This window comes from Lepisosteus oculatus, chromosome 3 (assembly GCF_040954835.1).
Source record: "Lepisosteus oculatus isolate fLepOcu1 chromosome 3, fLepOcu1.hap2, whole genome shotgun sequence".
In the NCBI taxonomy this organism is placed as follows: Eukaryota; Metazoa; Chordata; class Actinopteri; order Semionotiformes; family Lepisosteidae; genus Lepisosteus; species Lepisosteus oculatus.
Genome location: NC_090698.1, coordinates 53,235,422 through 53,260,204, shown reverse-complemented (window position 1 = coordinate 53,260,204; position 24,783 = coordinate 53,235,422). Strand labels below are relative to the sequence as shown.

Below are 24,783 nucleotides of genomic sequence, written 5' to 3'. Positions count from 1 at the left end.
AACGGATAAATGATGCATTCCTCTTGTAAGTATATCCAGTATGTATTATTATACTGTAGCTTGATGTGATTCAGGAAGCTTTAGAAAATTGAATCAATACAGCTGTCAGAAATAAACAGCTAAAACATATTATTTATCTCTCAAAATCACACACTTCATTATTCAGAAGGCTAAGTGTGTTTCGCTTGGGGTTGGGCATATAAAATTGTTTAACATTTACTGTGAGACTGGAACTGAATTATCTCCTGTGTAGGCACGTTAGGCTTGATACTTGACTAGTTTTACTGAGCTGAAAAACGTAGTGAATCAAATGACCAAATTATGTGGGTACTCATAACTCAATTCATTTGATTCACTAAAATGATGAATTCACAAAGAACAAATTGTTTGAGAACAGCACATCTCTGTTGTCCAGCATAATCTATGGTTAATTGAAGCTGTTATTTCTCAGATTGTATGGATGTATAGAGTTGAACAAATTGTTAAAGAACACCTGATAAAGAGAGAATTGGATTTGGCTGGTAAATATGAAGGATTTACTACTATCACACTGCTCATTGGCTGCTCATGTATATGTTACCTTGGACTGGTGTGTTCAAGTTTTTGAAGATTCCGATCAAGATGAAGTTTTCTAAACGGCATGCTTTAATAGTGGTTGTTATATTAAATATGAATTATGATTATTATTGTTATTGTTATGGACTTTGTTATAGCAGTCAAAACCACTGGTGGAGGCTTTGAGTGAACTGGTCATTCTCACAGCATGCATGGTATTAATGCCACCGATTTTTAAAAAAGAATGTCACAGGAGAATAGTACTTTTGGTGTCATTTAGTTTGGATTTAGATTTTTCACTTCCTGTTTCAGAGCTTTGAAACATTCAGAGAACCCCACTGCAATTAGTAGTCAAACACATTCTGACCTAGAAAAAAAGTGGGACAATACTTTCTGGGAATGTATCACATATTGTAACAGCTGAAATGTTAAAGACTTTTGCACAGCAGTGAACCTTTTGACTAATCCTCCAGATGATTTTACATTTCTATATTCTGCCATGTTCATACATTTAAAATACTGTAATGTTTTCAATGTATTTAAACTAAACAGACTTATGTCAAATAATTTTTACCACATACTGATTATATTATGACAATTTAACATATCATTTATAAATGATAGATAATGGTTATTGTAGACTACAGAAAACTTGCAAAGTGTTTGTAATAAAGATTTTATTTAATGTTTTGTTCTGTGTTGAAAAGGTAGTAATATAAAGCATAAGTTGAATTGATCATTTCATCATTGATCTAAATTAAAAACATGCTTTTATTTTGAAGTTTCTTTATGACTGTACTAATGACTGCATGTTCTGTCCTTAATACAGTATGTGAAGTTGCTTAGCAACCTTTACTCATTGTCTTTGTTTTTAACTTTTCTGTTTTTGTTGTTCAATTTTGCTAATTCTAAATGTTAGACTTGTGGTGCCAGATCTGTAGCGACCTGCGATGAGTTTTGTCCATGTTTGCGTGCTTTCTTTGTTGTCTTGCTCTTTGTTCTAGTTAAATTTATAGGTTTAGATTTGTTGAGGTTCAAACAATATGATACAACTTGGTAAGGGATTTGCTTTGCTATTGCTATTCCTTGCAGACCAGTTAGTTCTCATCAATAATGGGTGGAGAGTGCTAGATGATTAAAACCACTTGTACAGGTTTCACAGGTTTCACTGGGATTTTTTTTTGAGGTAGAGGTGTCCCAGGAATTCTGTAATACTTCCCAGAGCATAAAATGTCCTGTATATTCGTTGGAATCCTGGTACTAAATAATTGTACAGGGCAAACAACAGACAACTAATTGTACCAAACAACGTCAATGTCGACAGATGTGTTACTTTGTTGAATACTGTACAGTATTTTGTCATAATATCTGGTGATGTAGAGAACACTTAAATTCCGAGGATTGTTAAATTAGAATGGGCATACTCTTGTAGAGAAATGGATTAAAGAGACGATGATGAAAATGCTTGCTTTCCAACTTCATAAAACATAAGTATGTTAAATAATTTAAAAAGTCAGCTTTCACAAGTGAAAATGCAATTATTTTCGGAAAAGGGGGCAGCATGCAGTAAATCTGCTTATATAAAGGTAAGAAGTATTGCATTGAGTGTAGACAGTTTCACACAGGGTTCATAATTTTATATATAACGGCGTTGGTGTCTCGGTTTATTGTAAGCCAGAGGTGATTTATTCTAATGGCAGCGCTGGTTTGAAATACAGCCTTGAATTTCTTCTTAAGGTGCAATGTGTTCCTACCATTGGCTACACTGTTTGCCGGCTTCCTCGAGATATCCTCTGTTCTGCACAGAATAAGGCTTTTAATTATCGTTCAAAGCAAATGCAAGGTAAGAATAAAGGGTTGAAATGCAAACTCCAGGAGAGAAGAAAAAAATTCCCACTGCCAACTATGATTCTGTCTCCTGTTCAGTCACTGAAGGGCAATGTGCACAAGCTGCATGCTAATGTTGTTAGTTTTGCAGTGCTTGCATACTTGCTTTTATTGAGACATGGCTTAACAAGATTGCAGGATGATGAAATTAAACGGGTTCGGGTTTTCATTACACTGGCTGGATAAAGACGAGGAAGTCTCAAGTAAACATAATGGGGGAGGGATCTGGCTACTGGCTACAACAATCCTTGGTGTCAAACTATTATCCTGAGAGTGTGTGTACACCTGACATTGAACTGCTTAGCATCTCTCTGCATCCTTTCTGTCTCCCTTGAGAGTTTCCTCAGCTTTTTATGATCACATTCACCCTTAAGCTAATGTGGAAAAGGCTTCTGAAATTATTTTTGATGTTAATGAGAAACTAAATATCGCATCTCCAGATGCTCTTTAATTCATCTTGGGGTATATTAACAGTTGCACTTTAAAACATCCATTTTATTGTGTTGCAATATGGATCTTAATCATATTTAATTGGGATTTTTTTGTGATTAATTAACATAAAAGGAGTTGAAAATTGCTGTTCCACCAATGGTCCCCATCCAGCTTGAGGTAACGTGCAATTTTACAAGGAAGAATGGGCAAAAATTCCAGATGTACTGGACAAAGCTGGAGAGACGTTTCCAAGAAGACTCGTGACTGTAATTTCTACCAGAGATGCCTCTACCAAATATTGACTCAAGAGGGGTGAATACTTAAGTAGTTATTTTCTGTTTCAAATATATAATTAATTTTGGATGATCTGTATAGTTTTCATTTCACATTGATATTATAGGATGTTTTGTGTCAATATAAAAAGTACATTTGATAGTCATAGTAACTTCATACTTATCAATATGCGATCTGTTACATGCGGATGAGCAGAGTTATTGATTGATGTTATGGGACAGTTTCAAATATCCACTTATCCTTTGCATGGACTCTTCTGCGTTGGTCTAATCTCAATACAGTGCTTCTCAGGTCAGTCTATCAGCTGCTGCTCATGAGAAATAAACTGGAGATGAGATGAATAAAATTTTAGGACAAAGAAAGTACTCAAGGGACAAAGAGCTATTCTGACTACACATAATAGAATTTAGAGATATATCAGAGGATATTCATGAACTTGTTGATGTTGTGTCTTTTTATATTTCTTTCTATTTGGACACCATCCAACCATTTTCTAACCACTTTATCCAATCTTCTCTTAACTGCTTTATCACGGGGGAGCTGGAGTCTATCCTGGCAAGCAAGGGATGCAAGACAGGATACACCGTGGATTGGATGCTATTCCATAGCAGGGCTCACAGATACAAACATGCACACACTCACACCAGGGTCAGTTTTCACAGAATCCAAATAACCTTTAACTTGGGGCAGTGCGGTTGCTCTGTGGCTAAGGATCCGCGTCTGTGGCTGGAAGGTTGCCGGTTCGTATCCCGCGACCAGCAAAGGAATCCTACTACAGTATGTTGGGCCCCTGAGCAAGGCCCTTAACCCCAACTGCTCCCGGGGCACCTTGGAAATGGCTGACCCTGCGCTCTGACCCCAAGCTTCTCTCCCTGTCTGTGGGTCTCGTGAGGAGCAAGTTGGAGTATGCGAAAAAGACAAATTCCTAATACAAGAAATTGTGTATATCCAATAAAGTGATCATTCTCTTAAATTATCAGAATATCTTTGGAGTGTTGGAACAAACTGGAGCACCCGAAGGAAACCCCCTCAGACATGGAAAGAACATACTGTACAAACTCCACCCAGACAGCACCCCAACAATTGAACCTAGGTCTCTAGCACCGTGAGGCACCATTATTAACCACTGTGCCTCTGTCCTGCGACTCTATGATTGCAGATGCTTTAAGGCTTTTTCCAGTAAGAAGGCATAGGTAACCACGGGTAGGAGTAGTAAAATTTACGGATTAAAAAGAACTTGCTTTTAATCAGGGGAACACATAGATTGATGCAGAAATAAAAGGTCAGTATAGGGACAAATAGAGTATATAATGCAATGCGTGGTACGAGGGTTCAGGCAGGTCATTAAATTCATGGCCAGTGTTTCTCAGAAGAGTAATGCTAATATTTTGACTTTTAAATGGCATGGATGGTCAGAAACTGGCAAACATCTTAAATATGTTTTATACCTATTTTGAATTAAAATCTACAACCACCATATATAACAGTGCTGACTTTCCCAAATCTGAGGAGTTTATTAAGCTTAAGATACAGTAAATGTGAGTGGGTGGTCTAGGAGAATTAGTGTAAGAAAGAGTGTAGGCCCAGATAATGTGTAGCAGAGTTCTTAAATCTTATAGGGCTCAGCTATGTGATATGTTTAGTTTGCTTGTTATTGTAAATTTACACATCATCCCTTTTCTGTGAAAGAAATCTATTGTCCCCATCCCAAAAATTGTCAGGCTAAGCAAGATAATCTCCTTCATGTCCATACCTGTCACATCTCTCTCTATGAAAATTCCAATGTGTAATGGTAATAGATCTTGGAAATCATTTTCTACTCTGCAATTTCACTTTTGAATAATGTAAAATGATACCATGAAAAACATACAAGGCCACAAAATTGAGGTTCAGTTAATTTTATTTGAACAATGTCTCCCTCTTACGGAGGAAAGTCACACTGCAGATACAGTACCTGGGAATTTCACGCGATGAAATCAAATGTTTTTCAACCTGCTTTCTGCGTCTCATTGTGTTGCAATCAGAGTTGTTAGATTTATTCTAATCCCCTTATTGGGTAATGTGGCTCTGCTATACAATATGCATTATATGTCATTCTTTTTCAAGCTTCAACCTGCATACAGTTGTTTTCCTGAAAGTATTGTTTAGAATATTTTCTGATCAATTTTATAATGTATGGTAGTTTACTTTTTCTGCAGGTGTTCTACAAATAGCTAGGTGTCTTTTACACAATTTATAAATGTATACTGGAATTTATCTAAATGGTACCAATATACCCTTGAGCAAGATACACCACTCAGAATACTCTTACTCTGATTCATGTAATTGCAATTGAATTGTTCTCCATTATCATGCAAACAATTATTTGTTCTCAACTTTACTGGTGAAATAAAATAATTAAACATATAATTATGGTCATTTATTTATATTTACACTTACTGTAGGTATTAATACTTTTCAAAGACGTCTTTCAACTTTGTTGTCTCCTTGCTCACTTTGCACTAGGTATTGTAAAAATTGATAGCTGTGAACGTGTCTGAAAACAGTTAAAAACTATTCTTCAACTGAAGTGTTGAAGGTAGTTTGGATTTTCCTAAAAGGCGTGTCAGACTAACATTACCACTTCAACATGATACTTTGTGATGTTTAAGAAATGATTCACCTAGGTATTGTCTAGGTCAATAATTAGGCCTAGCAACTAAACAAGGAGTTGTAAATGCTGACAAAAGGATATACTGTACTCACTGCACAAGAATCTTTGCGTTGCATGTTAAAATGCAATAACCATATTTGATGATAGGTATCTAGTTCATTGTCATAATGTTTCATTTTAACCAACAGTACTGCTTCTATATTTCCTGTCTTGAAAAAGTCAGCATTATGGTAAATGAGTCATAATTACAGTACATAAGATTTTTTATCTGTTTATCCTTGTCTTAATATGTGTCGGTATTACAGTATGTGAGTGACTAGTGCATTAATTTTAACCAGACAGACACATAGTTTATACATGTGGTATTTGGTTTGTTTTTCACCATTTCACTGTTGGTTATGAAGAATCTGTGTTGACTTTTTCAGTGAGGATTTTGAATACTTGGATCAGGTCCCATCATAGTTTTCTCTGTTCAAAGGTAAAAAGGTTTAGTTCATTCAGCCTATCATTCATTTGATACACATTAATATAATAATTATTGGAAAAACACAACGTTCCGTTTCATCTGTGGAGCCTTCTTCGGTTGACATTTATATAATAAGGAAGAAGTAACAGGTTTATTCCATGCTAAAAAAAGGCATGGAGCCTTCTTCAGGTGTCAAGAAGGCTGGTGGCAGGTGACAGGTGAAGGCTGAATGCAAGTGACCATTGAAGAAGGCTCCACGGCAGAAACATTGTGTTTTCTTTCTTCTCTTTTCAGCCTGGAATAAACCTATTACTTGTTCCTCTGCAGCCTATGCATGCTGACGCAGCTACCCACCTGAATTAATATAATAATGTATACTGTTATAGTACTTTAATATTATGCTTAAAATAATGTTTAAACTATTTTGCTTCTTTCATTTCTTCTGGTAAAGAACAATAAAAACAACAAAAACTGACAGTTTTACAAGAAACCGAAGGCTTGGGGGTAGATTTTTTTGTTGATATTGCTGGGCATACAAGGAGCAATTCCAGCAATATGCTCAATTTCTGAAAGTAGACACATGCTGTATCAGCTGAGATACAGTATGTGCAGCATTTTAAGGCATTTATTTACATTGCTTGTTGTGAATAATTTATTTTATGTTTTCCCTATTTCTGGTGTGTGTACTTTAAGTAATGGATTTTTGACAGTAGAGTGGGGGAAAATGCTACTGCATAATGTTTTTGATCGATTAACATAACAAACAGAAGTGTTTATCAAGTGACCCTCCTATTGATTACACACCTGCAGTTGAGTACATATTACTGTTTTTTTGTGTATATGTCAGATTTCAACTAGTGTCAACTAGCAGGCTAAGTAATTTAAGGGTGTTAACTTAGTAGCTGACAGTACCCAGTTGTCTGACAGTAGTAGTTGTTTACAATTAAATGTTTCATGTTGTCAGAGTAAGAGAGTTTGTTAAGTCAGAAGTAACTGGAATGAAGCAAACACAGAAAGAGTAACAGAAAAAGTCACAATACATTTAAGGTAATGTTTTTGCAACAGTAATTGTTCAATGCAAATGAACTGCAGGGTGAGAAAAGCTGACCTCTGTTGTGCCATTTTGCCTACATCACCTTTAATCTGCTCTTTTTTTTCTGCATCTAAATGAAATATTTTCTGGGCTTCTGCAGATTATTTTCTGAATCAAATATGCATTGCATGCAGATATTAAGAACAGCCCAATGTGTTTTTGCAATAGCTGTCTCTCTGAACAGTGGTTCTCATTTAAGCTGCTGGAGGGTGGCTTATAAGCAGTTTAGAGAGAAAAGGAGCATAGCCATTCAGGTGCAACAGAGAATCTGATGCAGTCAGTTCCAGTCATGTTTAAACAGAGAACACAGAAGAAGGCGTGTCTCAGTGAGAACAGTCTCTTGATAAGACCAGTTTTAAAAGATGGTACCAAAGTGCATAGTGAAATTCAGCACACGTGTTTTGACTTAGAGTGTAATAAGTAATATACAGTTATATTGTCAATGTATTTCCCAGTGGATATTGGTTTATTCTAGATGTACGAGGGGGTTAGCAGAGCTCGCTCTCCCGACAGACTACTCTTAGCTTTACTTTAGCTACTCTAGGTTCACTCTCGGAGGTGCCAGTTTCCTCTAGGAAAGGAGATGGGAGCTCTGTGGTGGATGGAGTAACTTCAGCTGCCAGTTCAGGCTGAAGGAAGGTAGGCAAAGTGGGTTACTAATCAGATTAGTGTGGGAAAGTCAAGTCATTTTATCACATCAGGATTGGTTCAGCCTGAACCCTGGCCCCGCTGTTCTCTGTAGAGATATGCTCTGTTTAGGAATATACAGTAAAGGGTAAACGGTTCAAAGACCCGACTAACAGGTCTTTAGTGTGCGTAGGTCCTACTCCACCACAGTATCGGAATAGAGTACAGTAGGTTCTGCCATATTGTTGACACTATGGTAATATGCCATTAAATTTACTGGCTGTTCCGACTAGAATAGGCACGACATACAAAGTGTAAATCTGACAACAGTCCATACCAAATATGGGATTTTGACAGAGTTTCGTTTTGGTCAGTCTCAGTCATTACAAAGCTATAATTATCAATGGAATAAATTACATATGAACGAGTATTTTTTTTATTCCCCTTGCGTACGCTGCTCTTTCTTCAGACTTTGTTTTTAATCAGTGTGCTGATAAGAATTTTGTATCTTAAATGAAGACGTCTTAAATTGTTTGAGGGGCTGTGTATAAAAACTATTCTGTTAGCACTGTCTTGACTGATTTAATTTATGTCATTAAAATATTTATTGATCAGTCTTATATTTACCGTAGCACTGTTCATAACCTTTTGCCAAAGCTCTTTCCCTTTTCCCTCCAACACTTGACATTTCCCATTGATTTGTCTGTCATCCAGAAAAAATAGTGCGTCATTCTGTGCATCTGCAGAACAAGCTATTGCCCATAAGTTCAATACCAAAACATTCTGTACAAACCTTGATTCATCACAAAGAGGACTTGACTCTGCTGCTGGATTATTGTTGTAGTGTGCTGCGAGCTGAGGTGTTGTTCCACCATATTAAGGGCTTACAGACATTATTCTCTTCATAAGCGTGGCATATTGGTTCCTATCTGTGTTTTTCTTTTTCGATTTTCACAAGGGATTGCATTCAGATTACCCTTACATTCAGGCGAAATCATCTCGTCGTCATCATCATCATCATCATCAATTTTAATCAAAGTGAAGGCAAAGTCATTTAAACTATTCATCCATTTTCCAGCCACTTTTTCCATTTCAGGGTCATGGCGGATCCAGAGCCTAGCCCAGCAAGCAGCGGGCTCAAGGCATGTTACACCCTGGATGGGACACAGGTCCATTGGAGGGCAGACGGACACAAACACCAACAAGCCCACACACACAAATGACAATTTTCCCAGAAGCCAGTTAACCTAGCAGTATGTTTTCGAACTGTGAAAAACTGTTAAAACCAGATCACCTGGAGGAAACCCATGTGAAGACAGGGAGAACATCCAGAAATATTTTAATAATATGCACTTGAGTGAAAAAAAGAAAATTTACCAGACCTTCATTGAATTTTGTCATTGGACAAAGGGTTTCTCTCCATGACATTGTTTATGATGAAATAGAGACTTTAGTTTTCTTGTCTGTATTAACAGACACATATATTTTGTATCATGGTTCCTCTTATTAAACTAGGAAAATAGCAGTAAATACCACCACATCTTTTTTCGATGCCTTAAGAGAGTTTGGAAACACCCTGGAAAATTTCAAATTGGCAGGTGCCACTCTATTGCCAGATAACTGGTTAATTAGTGCTGCTGAGAAGTGCAATTTAAAAGAAACCATTTAATGTATTTCCTTACTCTGTCGAAAAGGCTTTGTGCTGACTGTAATGGAAGGCAAAGCCCGCTGAGCCTCCTTGCTGTTCTCCTTAAGACGTTACTTTCAATCTGATGACTTACTGAAGAAAAAAGGCATGTGCTGGCAAATTAACTCCACCCTGCGCAGGAGCCAGAGTTACAGAAGGATAAAGAAATAGGATCTGTTTGCCGTTTGCATGTGAGAAAGGCAGACTGCACTTCAGACAGTTGGCTGTATGTTGTGTTTAGAGGAGGTGAAATCACTTTCTGCATACTGAATTTTTAATCTGCTGACTTCAGAGAACCTTTTAATCTCCTCTTTATTTTTTATTTTGGGGAAGTTGTATGCTTCTGCTTTAAGTGTACATCATCTACAGTACATTGCAGTATCCTCTGAGTTCTTCCACAAGTATGAGCTGCGAAGCAGGAGAAGGTATGTTTTTCTAAGATCAACCTGAAAGAAATGGATTATTTGGTTACTGAAAGGAATGTTAATGACTCCTTGTGCAAGAAGGATCATTTTCCATGGGAAAATTATATGAGTGACTTGTTTTGATTGTACCTAAAGAGTGGAAAAGTAACATTTGAGTACTTTACAGAATTTCATGGGATTCATAGTTGGAACCTTATTCACGATGAATACTCAGCTTTCATTATGAATAAAATGTGCAAGAATTAGGTTAATCCTGATAGAGATTTATTGATAATACTCAGCATTAATGTAGTCTTCATCTTATGCTTTGCTTGAAAGAACTAACATTTAGTTAGTCCGCGTCAATTGTATCTGGTACCAATTTGAAATGATTGAGCATAGCAAATTACTACACTGTGGAAAAATGGTAGTAAGTAAAAAGGAGTTGATTGCTTGTGTTTGTGGAAGCATTAGGACTGAGGGGGAATTCAAGGGAAACGGAACGCTTCTAAAAATGGGAAGAACCTTGTGCAGTCTGAGGAAGTAGCTCTGCAGTTTAAGAATCACTATTGCTCATCAGTATAGCCTGTTGCAAAACCTTTTTCCAGATATAGCTACACAAGATCTATAGTATCTGGGCTAAGCTACTGCAGTCCGGTAAAAAGCTTTTATTGGCAAAAGTAGATAAATATCCTTTAAATTTAAATCGCTTTAAAATAAACAGATGATCTTTTTACAACTGCTACACTCTGTGTGTTACTTTTACATAGATTTTCAAAATTTTCTTATATCTTGCATCTATTTCAACATGCCAGTGCCTTACACATACAGTATATTGCAGTCAATTAATATTTTACAAATAATGATCTGTGGGGACAAAATTGTCACCAAAGTAATACTTATTGTGTCTTGCTAGTTTTATTTTATATCACACCTAGCATATTTTGGTTACACTTTTCTTTTTGCCTTTCTGATAAACATTATTTCTGAAGGGGATTGCATACTGTAAAGTAAACTTTACCTTTATTCCATTATTTCATGACCTGTTTACGCAAGCTCTATGAACCTAAGTACTCCCATTTGCTTGTTTATTAAATTACTGGCCAATATTAAAATTTACTGTGTTTTTGAGATTGGACAATTCATTTTATAACTGTAAAAGATCATATACATGTAAATGTACTGAGATGATATATTTTGATCTCCAGTGACTCTCAATTAAGACATTTGTGGAGTGCGATGGGTTTTTAAGTAGAAATAACATAGGCACCACTGTTTATTTATGGAATAAGTGTATAATGTAATCCCTTAAGGTATCCTGTTCCACTTTTGCCAGGAAAAGGCTCTGTTTGTTGTTTTAACAGGAGATGATATTGCATTCAGTGTCCAAGTTTATTCTAAAGGTATGCAGATGCTGTCAGGTCATGAGTAAATGTGTCTGAAACAGAGCAGGACTTGACATCTCCATATGGTCTCCACAGCAAAAAAAAAAATGCTGAAGAGATAATATGTTCCTGATCTTGCAATTGAAATAAAAGATGAAATCTCTTTTTATCTCTTAACGAAGAGAACAAAATGCCTGACTGAAGGAAAATCATTCAAAATCTGTTCTCATAACAATGTCAAAGGTCCTTTTGTAAATTGAATGATTAAATTAAACTATTTATTTTAATTGACTTAATTATTTGTACAAGCCTTTTGACATTAGACCTTTGTTATCCCTTGAAGCATGTACACGTGTCTTAGGTGCCACAGGAAAACAAGTGACTAAGTGAAATGAATAAATATTCTTTTTTACAATACTGATATAGTGTAGGTTTAGAGCTTTACTAACGCTTGGACAAGGACTGTCTGAGTAATTTACTGTTTATTTCTGTTTGTCTAAATTTGTGGTGTTTCTTTTTTCAGTTAAAGAAAGTTTTATTATGTTCTCTTTCCGTACTGAAAGAGATATGTTTGTTGTCTTGTATCCTTGAACTCCAGTAAACATCCAAATGTAAAGTAAAATTAAGATAAAAGTGATCCTGTCTATGGCATACTAAGAAACAAACTTACGTGGTAAACAAGTGAAAATGGGAAAGTTCTTTTACTCCACTTATATCAATCCTATTTAGTTTGAAATATAGTGTATTTTAGCATTAACACATTATATTTGTTTTAGCATTGCAAGATGCAAATTTGCTGTTTCCTGTTTGTTTAAACTACATTGCCATTTCCTACTTGGAAGTTATGTTTTAAACCATGGTGATTCTCTTTACAGTCATGTAAAAAATACTCTAATACTGACCATTTGATAAAGGATGCACCTTGCACTATTGCATGTAGAAAACCTGTAGCTGTGGGATTTCTTTAGTTTTAAGGAGATGATTAAGGGTTGCCGCGCCAGAGCAGAAGGGATGAAGGTCAGCATACAAATTATGAGCATAGTTAGATGTTAAGGCAGTACTAGTTCAACTACAGACATGTACAATCATGTAAACCTTCCAAGAGTCAACACAGAACTGTGCCATGAATTGCTCTTCCATGAAGAACCAGGAAAGCCTGTCCACTATATACTTGAAATCTTGTATGAGAGAATTCGTAAATAAATAGTTTTGAATTATATAGTAAAGAATTACACTAAATGTAAAGGTCACAATGGTTTTAAAAATATAATATCTGTTTTTCAGTTCTCAACAGTTTTTTTGCAATGGCATATATATATATACTGTATGTGCCAACATCCCCTAGATTTAAGATTTATATCCTATTCAAGAATGATGGCATGGTGCTGCAGTCATTAGCACTGGGGACCTGGGTTCAGTTCCATACCTGGGGTGGTTGTGTGTTCTCCCAGCATTCATATGGGTTTCCTCCAGGAGTGCTGGTTTCATCTCTCAGTCCAAAAACATGCTGGTAGGTTAATTTGCTTCTGGGAAAATTGGCTCTGTGTGTGTGTTTGTGTTTTTCTCCGTTTGCCCTACGATGTAGTGGCGTTGCGTACCCTGCCAGCATAGGCTCCTGCTCCCCCGCAACCCTGAATTGGAAGCAGTCGTTAGAAAATGGATGAATCATGTTCAAGAAGTATTGTGCGTTGTATTTAAAGCTTATGTGCTTTATAGGCTGTTCTGTATATAGAAAATACTGTACATAACCATAGTCTTAAACAACTATCACAACACAATTTTTTGCATATGCAAAAAATGGCAAATCTATTTTTTTGTAACATTTAACTGATCATCGGATATTTCTTAATCAGTGTGATACTTTGTGTGCAATTCTATTGAGACTTCTGCTTTTCTTGCTAATTTCATGTGGCATGGTACAATTTTAAAACTCTGCTCAATCAGCTCTAACCCTTTCCCTGTCTACACCACAAACGTATGGAAACTGAATTGCATTGTATTCAGGTTCCGAGCCCAGATGAATAAGGTCATATGGCGAAGTTAAACATTCAAAACATAGAGTTTTATGTCAGTGACCTGTTTCCTATAACTGTCTTACTTGTTGGTTTGGGAACATCAGTACCATGAGTTGTAATAGGTTGTGAAAATTAGTGAAGACAAGCAACAAAATCAGTATAGCAAATCAGATTAGCCTAAATGTCCTCTACAAAGCAGGGTTGTAAAATAAGGGCTATATGGAGTGTGTGGCACATCCGCTCCACTGTGAAGTTATACTTCTCTCATCTGGGAGACACCTACAGTACGTGTCCCATAGTGTAACTCAGGAAATATTTTCTTCTCTCTTTAATCTCACTCTCAAACAAAGCAAAATAATTATTTTCTTCTGAAGCACCGTTTCAGCGTACTCTGTTCTTTGTGATGTTTTTGTTGTATTGGACAAGTGTCCCCTGAGGGTATAATAAAGCTTGAATTGAATAACCTGTGTCCATCGCCCTGTGCCATCTTATAACTTTAATATGATAAGCCAAAAAACTCTTCTACGTCTTGTAACTCTTCTTTTACCTTGGTAGAGCTGTGTGAGGGTTCCCTTTCTGCTCTTGTTTTGTGCTCAGCGAATCTTGTTCCGTCTTGTAAATGGGTGACCCTGTAATTTACCTAAATCTGCTCAGTGGCTAAAAAGGGGTGGAGCATGCAGGTAATATGCAAGGACAGCATCAGCATGACTAGAGAAGAAAATGGAAGAACAATAACAAGCACACTTTTGATACATAATGTGTTTACCAGGGGGACAAGATAGATTGGAAGTGCACTTCTTGCAGGATTGAATAAAAAACAAAAAGTTAGAAAGCACAAGCATTACCTGTAAAATGCACATAATTACCTTCTTAGAACTTTGAATTTACATTAGTCACAGATCCCTTCTAATTTGCAGACACTCTTTCCACCCTTGCTTTGCCTCGAAAATACTTTTCTTGTAAGATTACTTCCTGCATTGTATTTTCCTTATAAAATAGTGTCTTTTGAGTCCAACAAGTACATTTTGCTGAGTTTTTCAGTGCAGTTTTATCTGTCCAGTGTTATTTATGCAATGTTTTATTTTTCCTATGTAATGTCATATAATGGTTGTACCACACATTCAGCCTTGCAGTTCTGTATTGCCACCTGTTGGCCCCTGCTTTGCTGCAGTATGAGTAATATCTGCCAAAAACACAGAGTGGGTGCTGGGAATGAGAGTATAGGAATGTAAAAGAAGCAAATTACTTTTTTAAAATTTAAAAGTTTGTACTGGGGGCAATGCAAGAGTGCTTCAGACTTAATTGTATTCATTTTTTACACAGGTAAATGTGTAGAATATTGTGTGTGAATTGTGCTGCTGTCTTGTAAAGGAACTTAATATAAACATGACTTAAGTCGAAAGCTGAGCATTTGAATTAAAATGTCAGGCAAGGGTATACATTTTTACTTTCATACAGGATGTTTTTAGGCTGTGGTACATGAAGATCTCACAACCTCTTTGGCAAGAGACATAACTTGACAAATTTAGGTTACTTTCTTATATAGCCACAGATGTTCAGTCTTACTGACAGAACAAAGAGGAACTTGTGCTGTTTTTTTCCATCTGTCTATATAAATATGTGGAAAAGAGAAACAATCACTTCTATTTTTTTGTCTTACTGTCATGGGTCCTGCAATAAACTTTGTCTGCACTTGTAAAACTGTTATTTGAAATTGCAGTCCAGTTTCTTAAGTCTTCCAAAAAAAATGTACATGCATTGAATACTTAATTGTAGACTTATGTATTTTTCTATCAGTATAAATGAAAGTAATTTTTTTATAGAATTAGTTTATTTTTTAACAATATGACTGGTTTTTAATAAAATATATTTGAAAATGTTTTTATTCTAATGTATAACAAAAAGAATAAAAGTACCAACAAGTATTCTATTTTATCCTAATGTTGTGTTGCAGTGTCTCTGAAGTTAGTAATTTCCCATTTGTTCATTGAATAGTACTCAAATATTTCATAAATTTAAATAATGCACAGACTAAGCAAAGTGCGGTATATTTTTTTAAGAGGCAAACTCAGGAAATGTCAAGCTCTCAGAAAGTTTTGATTAACAATGATTAGCAATGTTTGCTATACTTTTTAAGTAATGATTGTAAAAAAGTAAAATTATGCTTGAGCAGTAATATAGGACAGAGTAGCTCAAGTTGTAAGCATACTGTATACAACTTGGTGATACCACAAAGATATGAGGTTCAATCCATAGCTAGTCTCAGCGATGAAGGGCACAGGATGTCTTAGTTCATTTGTTTTCTAAGAGTAGATATCTTTAGGTGCCTGTCTGTACAATGACCAGTGCAGCGTATGGGGCTGAGTAGAAAGTAGATTTATGTTTAAACTGTACTGGAACAAAATCACTATCTTTAAAGTTGGGGAAGAACATTTTAAGTAGGTTGAGAAGAGTGAATGTTTTATTTCAATCACCAAGACCATGAAACAAACTGAAAGACTTGTATCTTGCGGTTTGAAATATCACTTTTAATGATGTTAGTATTGGAGTAGCCCAGCTCTAGACTGGTTTATGACCTGGTGGAATTCACATTTCACTGAGTAAAGCTTGTAGCGGTAACAAGAGATTAAAGCATTATAACAATTTTTAAAAATCAGTCTCTTTTGGAAATGTCAGGTACTCTATTAAGAATACAAAGAGTGGTATACATAATGTGTTTAGGATACGTTAGGTTTAGCATCCCATTTTTGAAAACTACACTTTAAACACGAAAGTGCTATATATAGCAAAGGAACAGTAACTCTTAAAATAATTGTCTTATTAGATTCCGGTGCCACAATGAAAATGTGTTTTTTTTTTAATGAGGAACAAAACAGGTGTTAACATACCATGGCCGTGAAAGAGGTTTATGATTATGTCTATAAAAGCCTTCCTGTTCTGGGGTCTGCAGTCATACGTAATTACGATAGGACATCAAAAGAACTTTAGCAGTGTGTATGGGTACAAATTAGGGCTTTGTACACATATACACACTCAATACTGTGTTTTGTAAAAATTCCCCACATTCCACTTTTTCAAACATTGTTTCCTTTTTTTTTGCAGAGGCTGATTTCCCTTCAGTTGTTTTCAAAATGTAACAAGCTTATATTAAAGGTCTTTTCAAATTGTGTGTCCTTTGCACTTGTTTTTTTATTACCATGCAGTCAGATGCATAGGAGTCTATGCTCTAGAGGTTTATTTTTATTCACTTATTGCTGAAAAGGGCCTTTTGTTCTTGGTTTTCCACATGATTGGAAATCCTTATGCTAAAAACAAAGCTCCACTGTTTCTCCAAGTCTTGGTGTTGATCATTTTTTTAAGATGTACGTTTTTTGGTGAGGAATTGCTGTTTTTTTAAGAAAGTTCGTTCAAGGAAAATGTCAAGCATTTTCCACTTTACGTTTTAGCAAAAATAGATAAAATACCTGCTAAAACTAGTGTCTTATTAATTATCATTAGTTGTAGTTTTTATAGTAACTGTGCCGTAAGCACAACAACATGTGTAGGCCTTCATGTATATCTTTTGCTGTGACATTAACAGTCTGCTTGGTTCTGTTACAGTAAGGATCTCTTTTTTCAGACAGAGGAAGCAACTGATAGAGCATTTGAATGTTTATTGCCTTTGGGTTCTGTCTGAAGTTTTCTGAGGTGCAGTCTCCATAAATGATGCAAATGAGTTGGAATGTGATCTAATGTGATAGATCCTTCATTAATATGTTGCTTGGTTTTGACCTTTCTTGGGCTTTAGAAAATTATTTGTAAATAATTATGAATAAATAATTTATCCACACAGAAGACATTTTATTGTATGGATAGTGAAAATAATAAGTATAATAATAAGTCATTGTTATACAGAAAATGTTAACTTGATCTTGCCAAATTCCCAGTGCTCATACAGTGTCCAGTTCAGATGTGAGATGTAGGTGAGGAAGGCAGGTTCATACAAAGTCAGTGATTCATATTTGAAGGATTTGAGAAAAACTACCATATTTCATTACACTGGAAAAAATGCAGTCTGAAGAAAGTTTGTCTGAAGTAAACGTATTCCTTACCAGCTCTCATTCAGTTCATATAAAAATATGTACTTATTTATCGTCAGTACATACTTTTGCAATAAAATGTTTTCTCTGCATAGTTGCCCATACTATATGTAAGTGTGCAATAAGAAAAGAAAGGCAAAGAATAGGGCACATATTGGAACACACTGAGAATGTGGTAATAAAGCTAATGATTTCATGAGTTTTAAAATATTGAAGTCCTTTAAAGAAAAAACGTAATTAACCAAAAACCGAAAAAAAGCACTGATCTAAAGAGAGAAGTAAATGTGCATGCAAATATTCTTTACAAGGCAGAGGTAGTATATAATCTAAATATCTTAGTAATGCTAAAGTGGCTTTAAGTTATGTTTTTGTGTCATGTGTTTAAGTAACTTTTAATGCTACAGAATCTTTCAGAAAGCCTGTCAAAAAATCCAAAAGAAATGCTTTTAGCTTTCACTAAAATATTAATATATTTGTAGATTTAGATTCTATATTATTAAAAGTTTTAGTTACATGAAAAAAAACTTTTAGAATAATGTTTATTATACAAATAGACAAAGACATGAATTCAGTGAAAGAGGTTTGACTTTGTCATGGATTTTCTCTCCTCATTTCATGGGTCTTTCTGCATCCCTCCTTCACCCCAGATCATTCTTAACCCCTTGATTACCGTAGGTCCTCACTGTGCATGGGGTATTCACTTCCTTGTCCTACAGCTTAGACAAGTGTGTTAAGACAAAGCTTTGGTGCTTTCTATGTCTGACTTCTGTTTGAGGAAGTCTGGTAATTATATCTCTATGAAATATTAATAGATTAGTACTGTTTGTTCTTTATACTCCCTTTACAGTGTCTGTTGAAGACAAATGAACAGTTGTGTCTGATTTTTCATTCAGAGGGAAAACTATGATACTTATTAGGAAATATTCAAAGGTTATGATTCCTTCACTAGATTTAGATTTTAAGGCCAATTTTCATTTAACAGTGTTTAAAATATTTTATGCTTATTTTACTAGAACTGAAGTGCTTACTTAAAAAAAATCTATTTTAATCTTGCCCCCTACCCGATGACATTTAAATGACTGACTTTTGGCTGATTAGCAAAATGGATCTTGGAGAAATCCCCTCAAGTTTACCTACATCTTTATATATGCAATATTATAGAATATTATGTGTGAATGACAAATGTGATAACTTTATAAAAGTCATCTAGTTCATGTTTGTGATTCACACATTGTATGTACTACAGCCAATGACATTTTTATAATGAAAGCTGTGGATAGAGAAAACCGTTGAAGCATGATACAGATTAATTGAAATGAACAATGTTTATTATACAAATAGACAAAGACATGAATTCAGTGAAAGAGGTTTGACTTTGTCATGGATTTTCTCTCCTCATTTCATGGGTCTTTCTGCATCCCTCCTTCACCCCAGATCATTCTTAACCCCTTGATTACCGTGGGTCCTCACTGTGCATGGGGTATTCACTTCCTTGTCCTTGAACCATGCATTAAGCAGTCATGATTTCATTGCAGACTACATGTCTGTTAGACCACATCCTAGCCTTCCTACTCTGTTCCTGTTTTTTGCACTCCATCTTTTGGTGAAAAAAATAGTTATTAATTACCCTAAATTTCTAGGTTCTCATGATGAACAATGAAAATGAAATGTGTTTAACCTAAGCTATCGATGTTTGTTAATTCAATTAACAACCTATTATTTAATTAGTGAATCTGATTTTCGAAAAAAGAACTTTAAACCTAGTGCAGTGTTTATAGACCATAATCTTGAACAATCAATATTCCTGCTGGTTTTCATTAACACAATTATCAGTGCAGGGGTGAGAGTTCTGTATTAAAATGCCACAGTTTGCAGAAGACAGTAGAATTACAAAGGCTAGAGAAAGGAATAAACCTTTCATCAACAGCAGAAAAAAAGCTAGATTAGATCTTCTCAGAAGTATAATATGAAGCATAATAGAACCGTAATATTTTTTCATCACTTTTACTGAAGTGATGAAAATGTCAAAGTATGGAAAAAGAAAGTAACTGCAGATGCTCTTAAGAACATCACCTCATCCATGAAGCATGTTGGAGGTAATGTCATGGCCTGGATATGCATACGTTTCTTTGCTTTAAAAGAAAATTAGTTAATGGGTGATGCTTTACCATACATTACAATGACCCAAAACATATGAACTGTTCAACTAAGGAGTTCTTCAGACTGGCCAAGTCGGTCTCCAGATTTAAATCCAACTGAACACTCATTTTACATGTTGAAGAATAATTTCAGATTTCATTCAGAAAATTCATAAGTTTGGATAGTCAGAACACCCCAATAATAGCCAAAAGTCAAGATGGTGCAGCAAAGGCTTAGTAAAGCATCGATAATACAAAGTGTTTGATGATCTTAATAGGTCACAGCTTAACAAACAACAAGTGTGCGGTATTTGGTAAGATGCATAAAGCACTCATTTTGCAAGTTATGCGTGAATGCAAAAATAAAACATATATTGTATTTATTCACATTAATCTCATGAAAAAAATAACACATTTGTTATGGCTCTATGAAGCCAGAAGGAATGATAAAGGCTTTAACACTTATACAAATCATCTTCTCTATTAAAAGCAATATGGTTACTACTTGTTTATTTTTCCACAAACTTGTGCGCCATTTTAAAGATTCAAAGGCAATGTTTGATGCCTACAGAGGACATACAGTATTCAGCTTTGCCTGTAGAAAAAGTTACATGTGACATCTGATGTCACAGAAATGCAAGGCTTTATATTTCTCCAATCCTTATCTTACAATCATATCTATGTGAACTTTTCTAAAACACAAAAGAAAATTCAGAAAAGTGAACCATTTATGAAAGAAAATGTACTATCAAATTACACATGAAATATATTCTGACTTTGTGACTTGCATTAAGGCCTAGTGTAATGTAATGGGGACTGTAACATCAGTCATCAATTTACCTTGTTGTACATCTTAAACCTATACATCTGTACCTCTAATCTTATACAGAAGCTGATATTTCTGTTTTCTGTTTTTTTTAATATATATTTTTATATAAACAATTTCTACTGGAGACACAAAAATATCACAAGTTTTCATCTGTTCTAATGATTAGTAATTTTTTCAACCCAAGATTGTTTTTTCAACCTTACACAGTTAACTTTGGAACTGTGTTTATGATTTTTGTCTCATTTGAGTTAGTTGTATGTTTTGCCTGTTTATGTTCTTTCCAGATTGTATAATACATGGTTGTATGATAGACTAAAATTGTGTTATTTATGCCAATCCATAATTGAAATCTATGTTGTGAATGTAACATTTTCAGAATTTGGGTTTTTAGGCACAGATGAGGGGCAATGGGTTTTAAACCATCGTTTTTCAGGGAGTCAAAGTGCTGCTTCTTCTCTTTCCTGAACTCTGGGAGTGCAAGAATCTGTGAACATGAAAAGACAGAGCATAAAGTATTCATTGTCCATGTGGCTTTTATTGAATAGAGGAAGAACTAAATTCTGAAAATTGTATGCAATACTGCCCTCTCAGGGTGAGGCTGCAGTATCCTGTGCCTAAACAATGCAGATTATAAATAACAAAAGCCTTTAACTAGATGTAGATGCTTCTATCTAAAGCGTGCTTGTTGTTTTTAGTTGTTTAAAATGCTTGATTGTTTCACATTAGAAAACAAATATGCAGATTATTTTTTAAAATATTTACGGTATGAATATAACCATAACCATGCCCCTGCTGTGTGTCACTACATAACTATTTTTCTATAATAATGATCTAAATATTTTGGTTACACAAACAATGGGGTCCTGCATGCTTCTCCCTAACCTTGAGACTGTAAAACTTAAACTTTAAACACATTTAAGGTGGAGATTCTTTGGAAATAAACTGCAATTTTTCCACACACGTAATTTAGTATAAATGTAATATTACAGATTATTTAATCTAAAGTGTTTTAGACAAACATTTGTGTCTATAAATTTAAAAGCGACTAAATATGTGCTCATCTTATTAGGCCAAGAAACAGCAAGTGTTTTTCTCATTAGCGGGTTTTGTTCACATAGAGGTTTAAAGTGAAAATGCCACAATACCAGACAGACACCTGAAAGAATGGAACCTGGATTACAGATGTTCATGTTCCTGCTGCTATTGTCATTATCATCATTATTATTGCAGTTGTTGTTACTGTGAAGTAAAATGAAAAGTGATTGAATATACCAGAATGTCTAGTTGCAAAATTAATTGTAATGTATAGCTCATTATTTCATAAATTCCTAGAAAGAAAAGGTATGTTCAATAAAAAAAAAACTGGTATTCCCTTTGTTTAATGTTTTTTCACAATATATGAGCAACATGGCATACGATCTAACAAAATATGTCTTTAAATGCCTCTGGTTTGCATTTACATATTTGGACAGTTTTGGAGAGATTTAGGACATCCTCAAAACAAGGGGAATATTTTAACATTTTTTTCTTGTTTTATCCTGCTTAGTGTGCAATATGTTTTGAACAGCATATTAGATAATCACATAATGTCATTTGAAATTAATGAAAGGCACATGTATTTACTCCTTTTTTTTATCTTTCAGTGGCCACGGATGTCTTCAACTCAAAGAGCTTGGCCGTTCAGGCTCAAAAGAAGATCCTGGGTAAAATGGCTTCCAAATCTATTGCCACAATCCTGATAGATGACGTCACCAGTGAGGTCCTGGACGAGCTCTACCGAGTGACAAAGGAGTACACACAGAACAAGAAGGATGCTGAGAAGATCACCAAAAACATCATCAAGATAGTCATAAAGCTTGCAGTGTTGTTCAGGAACAACCAGTTCAATGAAGAGGAGATTGCATTGATGGAAAAGCTGAAGAAAAAAGTCCACACATTAGCCATGACTGTCATCAGTTTCCATCAGGTTGACTTCACTTTTGACCGCAACGTCCTCTCCAAACTGTTGAATGAATGCAGGGAGTTACTTCACCAAATTATCAACCGGCACCTAACGACAAAATCCCATGGACGTGTCAACAATGTGTTTGATCACTTTTCAGATTGCGAATTTCTTGCTGCTTTGTACAATCCCTTTGGACCTTACAAACCCCATTTGGAAAAGCTCTGTGATGGAATCAACAAAATGCTAGATGATGGAAACATCTGAGTACTTGTTGCGTGTCCAGAGAACTTTCTTTGGCGAGGAACAGGGTTGACATGTGAAGAAATAAGGGACACTAGCAGAAGATGATAACATATTCAGTGCATAAGAACATTGACCATTTATGTATCTAAGAATACATGCTCATGCATGGGTTCTTAAATACAAACTAAAATGCCACTTTGCTGTGCAGTGCTGTGTTGAGGAGAAAAATTGTATTTTTATTATGTTACGCAGACCAAGCGAAATTAGTGGACGGAGGATTAGAATAATTGCTTGGTATTAGGAAATATTAAGGGGCATGAAGTCCTGCAAATATTCTTTTAAAACATGATATACTTTAAAGCTTAAGAACCAAAGTAAGTGAAATGAAAATAGGTGGGATGTATATGTACCATACTGTCTTATATGTGGTTCTGTATAGTAGTGTACTGATACTCTGGGTCCTGGAGAGTCACAGGTCTGGTTTTCATTCATGTAATGGGTTTAAAGGAAAAGTCTTCCAGTTTTGTTTAGCTTCATTGAGGAGTTACTTTGACTGACACACCTGCAGGGCTGTGGCTCTTTGGGACCAGGAGTGAAGACCACTAATTAAAAGGACTGATAGAATGAGGAAGAACCAAAAATGAATGAACCTATCTGTGCAGCAGAGTTCAGGGTTGCCTGCTTGACATGTCTCTTGTGAGTTATTTTACATCTGCTGTGTTGAAATAATTTTGATTCCAAATAAGTTAAAATTGTATTTTATTCTTACAGACATATATATTTATGAAAGAGTTTTTTAAAAAATGCATCTACTTTAAAAGTACTTGGGAACCAAAACTTGAAATGTGTCTATTGAATGTGGAAAATATACTGTATATTGCAATAAAAAGCCCAGAAGTTGAATACTGTGCCAACCAAGCTTTTTTTTTACCAAGTTTGATTCATCTCAAATGCAATATATCCAAATGTTCAAATGTGTACAACCACATACTTTGCTTTCAAAGAAAACAAACATATATTTTTATGTTACAAGCTATTAAATGTGGTGTGTTCAAGTAGGAATTTTAGTTTGACCTGTTATGTGGCAATTTGCTGTGAACGTTTTTTTAAATGTCTTCCCTTCAAAGTTAATAACATCAATAAATATTGTGCATACAGAAAGGTTTATCTTGGATGTTGTCTCATTTTTTTCTCTTATTAGTCCTTAGTCCTTTTTAATATACATCATTAATACTGTGCTGGAAAATAGCCTGAAGTTGAATTGAAGGTTTTAATAACATTAAATGTTAAAGTAGCAACTTGGATTGATTTGCCATTTATGACCAGCTTATTTATACATTTCTTAATAGGTTTCTTGTTTGGAGCAGATTCTTTATTCATTTTTAACTTGAAAGCAAGAGAAAATTATCATCAACAATCATCTTTGAGAAATTTAAAAAAAACTACTGTACCTGGAAGTTATGATTTATTTGAGCATGTTGAGTGCTGGTCAGATAAAAGATATTAGTGCTTCTGTTTCAATTTTTCAATTTCTTTAGACTCTTATTGAAGACGATTACTGTAAAATCGACTGTATTGCATGAGACAACATTACAATATTTCAAATTGAAAAAAGTTAGCAAAGAAACACTATCTTGGGTGTCATGAAAAATATGTTTAACAAGATAATTACAGCGCAGACACAGGCCTAATGAAGTTAATTGTAGCAAAGTGATGAGCCTTCTGTGCTGTGGAGAAAAAAGCAGGGTGAGAGTGAACCCTGCTGGAAAGAAGTGGGAGTGCAGGTAAGTGACATACAAACCCTATAAACATTTTAGCAGAGGGTGGGTGCCACGGTGCCATAGTGGATAAGTGCCATCTGCACCTAAGTCAAGGAAATCTTTCACAACCTATCAGCTGAATTGTAGCATTAATGCTAATAGGTTTCCTTTATTTCTCTTGTTTAATATGGAACAGAGCTTTGTTAACTTTTAAGAAAAATAAAATTGTATAGTTGATAAACCAAAAACAGGCTTCAGGTCCTCACTGGGGAAGGGAGACAGCAGCATCAC

At 35.2% G+C, this 24,783-nt stretch overlaps 1 protein-coding gene across 2 annotated transcripts in view; it reads left to right on the top strand.

Annotated features, from left to right (window-relative positions):
* LOC102697724 (tumor necrosis factor alpha-induced protein 8) overlaps positions 1–23,897 on the top strand; it is a 38,245-nt gene extending 14,348 nt beyond the window's left edge. Inside the window, exons 1-2 of one of the 2 annotated variants that reach the window (XM_006626852.3) lie at positions 9,870–10,119; positions 22,188–23,897. In XM_006626852.3, coding sequence (XP_006626915.2) covers positions 10,098–10,119; positions 22,188–22,753 — 588 coding nt within the window. In that variant the 5' untranslated portion in view covers positions 9,870–10,097 and the 3' untranslated portion in view covers positions 22,754–23,897. Of the gene's footprint in view, positions 1–9,869; positions 10,120–22,187 lie in introns of those variants that run through there. The other variant, XM_015367393.2, reaches the window with a different exon arrangement.
* The last annotated feature ends 886 nt before the right edge of the window (positions 23,898–24,783 follow it).